A 6,788-nucleotide genomic window follows, 5' to 3' on the forward strand; every position below is an offset into this window, starting at 1 on the left:
GTGCATAAAATGAAGGTTTAAGTAGACAATGATTTTAGGGTTTCATGTCTCACATATTATGTTCACAATTGCAATTCCACAATGCAAGGTAGACCTTAGTTTTGAAGGCACTGCTAATAAAATAATACACGCTTACATGGTGAGCAATTTCATTAAGGTTATAGTTTATAAAAAATTATATAATTTTTTAGTTTAGGTAGCAGTTAGCAGTGGACATGGTGCGTACTTCTTCTACTTTTCTGGGTTGATGCATGAAATTACTGACGTTGCAATATAGCAAATTATATACTTACATTATTCTTGATCCTGCTGGATAGACTTGGAGGGTAATTAGAGTTAATTCTATGTGCAGCAACATGTCCTGCATGCAACTATGGAAAAGCTGCTTTCTACCAAGTGCAAATTCGGTCGGCAGATGAACCAATGACAACATTTTACATATGCAAGAGGGAGACTTGCCGAAATCATTGGCGTGAGGAATAGAGCTCTTACTTTGCAAGCTTATAGGCTCTAAGCTCTATAGATTTGGTTTGGTTCCAATAAAACCTTTTGCTATGTAATCTGGTTTAAAACATTGCGTTTAATTCATCAGTTTCCAGAATACTACTGGAGAAAGCACAATTTTGTTTTTGAAATGTAACGAAAATATTGTCACATTTCATGTCGCTGTTAATGAATGGCGGGTTTTGACTATGAAGTTGTCTAAACTAACAGTTGGGGCATGTAATTCCTAAACAAGGTACGAGAAACAGGCAAAAGATCTCATTGCCTCTGGCTCTCGGATGTGAAAAGCTTGGAGATCATGTTAAAGAGTCTTCTTCTTATCTTCATCTCCACCCTGGCGCCCTCTTACGCTCGAGGGTGTCGAAAGGCTATCTTGTGGATTGACATTTACGATCAACAAAAACATCTGCACCGAGATTTCAGAATAAGGATGAGCAAATGCAAAACAAAGATGATGAAACTTATTTGGATGATCCATATTGACAAGAACAAGGGAATTGTGTCATGAACATCAGCTAAAATTCCTTCATACAGCAACTATTGAGTTAATAATCTAAATTATCTGCCGACTCGTTCATTGAACTCTTAAATACAATAATTGCGATCGATACCATTGCCTTATCAACAATCTTGACATGAAGACGCAACCTTTATAAACAAAAACACCATTGATCGTAACTAAATTTATTAATCTCGGGTAACAGTGAAATGTGCCCATTTGCTTGATTAATTCTTTGTGGATTTTTGCTGAAATTGATCAAATTTTGGAAAAAAAATGCAGGCTTTGATTAATTCTTTGTGGGATTTTACTGAAATTGATCAAAATAAGCAGAAATGCAGGATCTGATTAATTTGATCAATTTGCAGAAATGCAGGTCTTGATTAATTCTTTGTGGGGGTATTTTCTAAAATGTCTAATTTCATGGGTGACAATTGAAAAATGTCCACTTTTTAAATTTAGCACTAAACTATCTATTATGTCCTTAATGAAAAAAAAAAAAGCAATTTATTTATTTTTTCAATTTGTTGCGAATTTTGAGAAGTAGATTCCATGCGAAGCTACATCAAAATGATATTATCGATATTTCAAATGGCATTCTCGATATTTGAATCCCATTTATATTTTAAAAATACACAATGTCAAATCACAATATTAAATATTCTTGACATTTTAAATATCTAGAATGACATTTCATTTTGAACATGACATTTTTCTGCACTTGAAATGTAATTCTCGACGTTTCTGTGTCAATGAGAAAAATAGCATTAATTGTGATTTGACATGTGTACTTTTGAAATAAATATGACGTATTATGTGTCAAAATTTTAATGACCAATAAATTTTTTGCAAAAATGTCCATCTCTTGTCTCTGTGTGGAATCATAAATTGTTCACAGGGATATTTTGGTCCAAAATGGACATTTTTGCAAAAATTCGTGAAAGTGGACATTTTTGCAAATGAACATGTGAAAGTGGACATTTCAAGTAATTTCCTCTTCTTTGGGGGGTTTACCGAAATTGATCAAAATTTGCAGAAGTGCAGGCTCCGATTGATTCTTTGTAGGTTTTTAATTTCTACTAAATCGATCACGATTTAAAAAAGGCTGGCCTTCTTTCAAGTGCATGCAGAAAAAGTGATGATAAATTATACATTGAAAAAAGCTGCTATTTGATTCTTCTTGTTTCCATTTTAATCATTAATTGTGCTTTATTTTCTGTTATTTCCTTGTCTATATTTATCTTCTTGTTTGAATTTCTGTTGCCTTTGAAATGTTCTCTTATATAAAATCTGATCTTGTCTCAGAACTCAAAATCTTGTATGGCCATACTCGCAACAGAACCCAACCACCTCTCCTTCCACATCTATATTGCCATGTTGTAGTCTGGATTTCTAATTTGATGACGGTCTACTATCCTGGAATTGAGAAATTACTGTATCTTATTTCTGTAATTGTCTACAGGATAAATTGATAACACGATTCATTTATCCAGATATTCTGAACTGCATAATGCATTGAAGTAAATTTCTAGTAAAATTGGCTTGGTGGTCATAAGCGCTCATCTATATTTGGAACATTATGATTTCTACCGAACAAGAGAATCCCCCTCCCCATCGTTTTCTTGATGCTAATTAGTACAATCGATATATAATTAGCCCAACTTTCTGAAAGTTTCTTCAGAATAGTTTGTCCTTTTTACTGTACAGTATCTGAAGTTGCAAAGCTAAAAAACAACCACGAACCACTAATAATGATAACTCAGACCTTCTGAAGGGTCTTCATTGTCGTATCTTCCTGGTTTCCTTGACTAGGCTGCTTTGGATTCTGTTGGTTTTGGCTTTGTTTCGACTTCTTTGTACTGTCTTCTTCAAATTCGGCTTTGTTGGCAAGTTCATTTACGGCTTCCACACTCTTTTCAATTCTTGAAGCAACTTCTATCAGCAATGTGGACATGGAAACTATTGGAACAATCTCCATGAGAGGTACTATGGTAGAACTTTCGTCTCCCTCTTCTGTGCTATGTTTGGAGTCTCCAATAATAGGTTGTTCGGACAGGGATTTCAGGGCGCCTTGAAGTTCTTGTACTGCATTGTTCATCTCATGTACCATGAGATCAATCTTTATCGATTTTGTCATAGTATTCATAATAACTGCCAATTCTTTTAACACATCCGAGGAACTAGAGCTTAATCTTATGCAATACTTGCTGAAAAGTTTCTTTAGGGTATTGGGCGCCTGCAAAAAAACCGAAAAACAGGATATTGTAGAAGACGAAAAAACTAACGCATTGTTTGATTGTTTGGTAAAGCATATTGTACAGCTCTGGATACGACAGTATTAATTACCTCTGTATCTGAGTTTGTGCTAACATTAAGAGTCTCAATGCAGTAAGCACATTTACGCAGCAAAGCCCCAACTTTTAGGTACTCGTTCCATGGATGGCGAAAATTGAAGTTCCCATGTGCAGGCTCCCACCCAGCAAAATTAGCCTGTGGAGATGCAGAGTTAATACTTGAGTAAAATACTCGAAAATTAGACGAACTGTTGAAGTTTTAGCAAGAAATTTTTGTATGAATCAGAAATATACCATAGCTTCTTCAGCAGTCTTTGAATTAAGCACACATTTGTAACCTTGTAATACTTTGTCTGAATCTTCACCATTGGCATTTACATTTTCACTGATGCCGAAGTATTCTACGACACATCCTGAGGTTAACGAACATAACATATTATTATTTTCTATTTTTTAGTAAATCAACGTGTTATAATCATTGTTCATATGCGATTTTTCTTTTTTCCTGTCTTACCATTTAAAGAAGCAGCAATTTTTTCCATGTTGTTTGTGATAAGACAGTGAAGTTCATTTCCTGCCCATACAGGACAGAAAATCATGGTTATAATGATGCAAAGGGAGGTTCCTATGGCAATTGTAGATAATCTATGATGAGCCAGTTCGAACAATTTATCCACACGATAGCCCGATACTGACACAAAGCTAAAGGTGAGGATAAAGATCAGAGCTCCATAGTCGAATCGTGCTTTTATAGTTGGGATGAATCGAGAAAAGGTTGCGGCAGCAGCTGCAAGCAAAATAAATGATTTCTCAGTAACAGTTTAACTATAATATATAGATGTCCTTTAATTTTTCTACATATTTTCGTGTTCTGATGCCTGCGGGAATTAAAACTTACTGCAGATTATTCTCTGATTGGAAAAAACAAATGCTGAAAAGGACCAGACAAGAAAAATTCGACCTACCTAAGAGGAAAACCGATACTTGTAGAATTATGGGTTCGAATTTTTCTCCCGACTGATTTGCAATCCAATGAATGCCGAGTCCTAATGCTCCAGCCAATAAAGTTCCAGTAGCTCTATTCACACATTTACAGAGTGTAGCCCCTGCATTATCAAGGAAAAATAGTTAAAACCTTGTACTTCGTCATGTCCAATATAATCTAATACCGTGTGCCAAAAACATTTTGAATACTTACCCACAGTGTATTCAAATACGACAACTACAGTCATAACAGCCCACATGGCATTCCCTCCGACTCCATTATACAAAGGCCTCATGTAATAGAAGAGAGAGACGATAGAAAGAGCCATCCCTACTTTAAGGCCATGAATAGCTTTCTTAGGCTCTCTAACGGCTAAACTCCAAGCCTTTCCAAGAAACTTAGAAATTCTTGACACGAACACCACAATTAAACCTCGTAATCCATTGAAAACTCGGATTTGAGGCTTCGACTCTGGCACTAAAACTTTAGAAGTATTTTCATTCGGGACGTTAACCCTCCATTCCAATCCTCCAGACTGTTTGCTTTCCTTGACCATCTTTATGGAATCAGACAACTCAAAAACAACCTTGACTAGGTGAACTGCTAAGTAGTATGATTATTTATGCTAGGTAGCTTATGAAAGCAATAGCTGAATACAGTTGATGTGTTGTCTTATGCAGAATTCAATCACAATCAAAGTGTGTCTTTGGCTAGGTTGTTGTACATGATTAGTTTTTAGTCAAGCACATATATATATGGCCGTCTCAGGTTGCTTGGATTTTATAAAATATTTGTACATTCGGATGATCGTATTGTACAGGAAAGAAAGTATTTTTGGTAGGTAAGCTTGACCTCAAGATTTTGTATTTCTTTATGTCACCAATGGCTTTAATAAGAGATCAGATAGAGCATATACACATGACCTAAAATCCAACAGTGACATCTACATTACCTAAAACCATAACATCATTAGTTTGCCTCTTTCACAAGAATTCATATAATATCCAAGATCTCTCTCTCTCTCTCTCTCTCTCTCTCTCTCTCTCTCTCTATATATATATATATATATATATATATATATATCTTTGTGCGTATACACATACCACAAACTTTGGAGAAGCACTGTCTGCATATCAAATTATTTTAGAACTTTGATGGGGAGCTCGACCATAAAGCTATTTATGTTCTTCTTAAACCATAAGCCAAAGGGAAATATGATAACTTATTTATGATTTCATGATAATCAATTTGAATTAGATTACATTTACCTTTTGCAAGTGTTAAAGTCAAATAAAAAACTTAAATGAAGTATAAAATAAAATTTTGATGTAGTATAACATCACTCCACACTCCAATGCTTAATTATATGCCTAGCTAGATTTTGCTCAATGAATCAATAATGGGTTTGGTCTCGATCTCAGTTGGTGGTAGCCTTCTCAATGGTTGTTGTCTCATAGTCGATTTTGCGCTTGAGTTAGATTTTGTTAGGTTTTAGAGATATTAGCAATTTTTAAACAAAAACAAAGTTGTAAAAGAGTTTTAAAAGTCAAAGAGTCAAGTGGTAGGTTGTATATATGAGTTAGGAGTCCTTGGGCTCGTCTTTGGAACAAAGGAAAAAGTTGCTGGAATTATGCTAGCTTGTCCCCAAGCTGTTGCTCGAGCATCCAAAACAGTAGCATTGTCATTAGCCAGTCGCCTACCTATCACTCAAGTGGAGCACCTATCATTGGGCTCTCAAGCAATGGTGTTTCCTAGAAACCCTAATTCGTATTTTTCAGAAGTTTTATCTGTCACATACTATCCAAAACCTCTATATTATATACCCACGCCTCACTTAAAAAAAGGGTTGTGTTGAATATTGAGTTAAACAAGAAATCACTTCCTACGCGTCATATAAATAGTTCACTCCTCTTTTTATTTAACAATATCATTGAAAACATCAAATCCACATAATCCAACATGCCAAAATATATACTTTTCCTTAATCTGTTTGATTTCTAAAGATCAAGGAAGGTAACAGGAATTCGACTGAAGGAGAACGAGGAGTTTTCAGTGTCCATAGGAGATAGACAAATTCAGAAGGTTGGGAGTTGGTGCAAGTGCACTCAATCCAGGAGGGTTTTGGCGATTACAGTTAAGATGTTAGAAAGTACTAGAGTTAGTTGAGTCTGACAATATTGTAAGTTGATTTGTTTATAGTGGATTCTTATTGACTTGGGCTCAAAAAAATTTTTTTTTATCTCGTGAGGGGTTTTCTCCATTATCAATTTTCTAGTGTTATTTACTTTTCAGCAATTTACTAATTGGGGTAATTCAATATAGGATAATTTTGCATATGAATTTATCTGGATTAATTAATAACTGTGAGCCGCCGCTTTTATTAATTGATTAATTTAAATTCCACATAAAACACCTATTTACCCCCTCTTGATGTTAGTTGGGTTGAACTTCGTTATTTCAAGTGGTATCAGAGCCTCAATTCGATTCTTGACCTTATCTTAATCTA

The 6,788-nt window shown here is 35.0% G+C and overlaps 2 protein-coding genes across 2 annotated transcripts in view; one reads left to right on the forward strand and one right to left on the reverse strand.

Moving 5' to 3' along the window:
• Positions 1-693, forward strand: part of LOC111390639 (DNA-directed RNA polymerase III subunit RPC10-like) — a 6,039-nt gene extending 5,346 nt beyond the window's left edge. Inside the window, exon 4 of the mRNA XM_023015704.1 lies at positions 353-693. Coding sequence (XP_022871472.1) covers positions 353-483 — 131 coding nt within the window. The 3' untranslated portion in view covers positions 484-693. The remainder of the gene's footprint in view (positions 1-352) is intronic.
• Positions 694-2,586: 1,893 nt separating this feature from the next.
• On the reverse strand, positions 2,587-4,987 carry LOC111391920 (aluminum-activated malate transporter 10-like). The gene is made up of 6 exons (XM_023017208.1): positions 4,496-4,987; positions 4,263-4,403; positions 3,812-4,084; positions 3,592-3,710; positions 3,350-3,493; positions 2,587-3,239 (listed from the first exon to the last, which is right to left on the reverse strand). Exons 1-6 carry the CDS (start codon positions 4,836-4,838, stop codon positions 2,763-2,765), a joined length of 1,497 nt encoding a protein of 498 aa, XP_022872976.1. The 5' UTR covers positions 4,839-4,987; the 3' UTR covers positions 2,587-2,762.
• Between the last annotated feature and the right edge of the window lie 1,801 nt (positions 4,988-6,788).

Source organism: Olea europaea, chromosome 3 (assembly GCF_002742605.1).
Source record: "Olea europaea var. sylvestris chromosome 3, O_europaea_v1, whole genome shotgun sequence".
NCBI lineage: Eukaryota > Viridiplantae > Streptophyta > Magnoliopsida > Lamiales > Oleaceae > Olea > Olea europaea.

What these genes read in the sequence shown, in the direction of transcription:
- LOC111391920 (XM_023017208.1), bottom strand. Translation starts at nt 4,838, where the DNA reads ATGGTCAAGGAAAGCAAACAGTCTGGAGGATTGGAATGGAGGGTTAAC. An exon ending in AGTATCGGTTTTCCTCTTAG is followed by an intron (nt 4,085 to 4,262) that starts GTAGGTCGAATT and finishes TTTTGCTTGCAG; the next exon opens with CTGCTGCCGCAACCTTTTCT. An exon ending in AGACTGCTGAAGAAGCTATG is followed by an intron (nt 3,494 to 3,591) that starts GTATATTTCTGA and finishes GCATCTCCACAG; the next exon opens with GCTAATTTTGCTGGGTGGGA.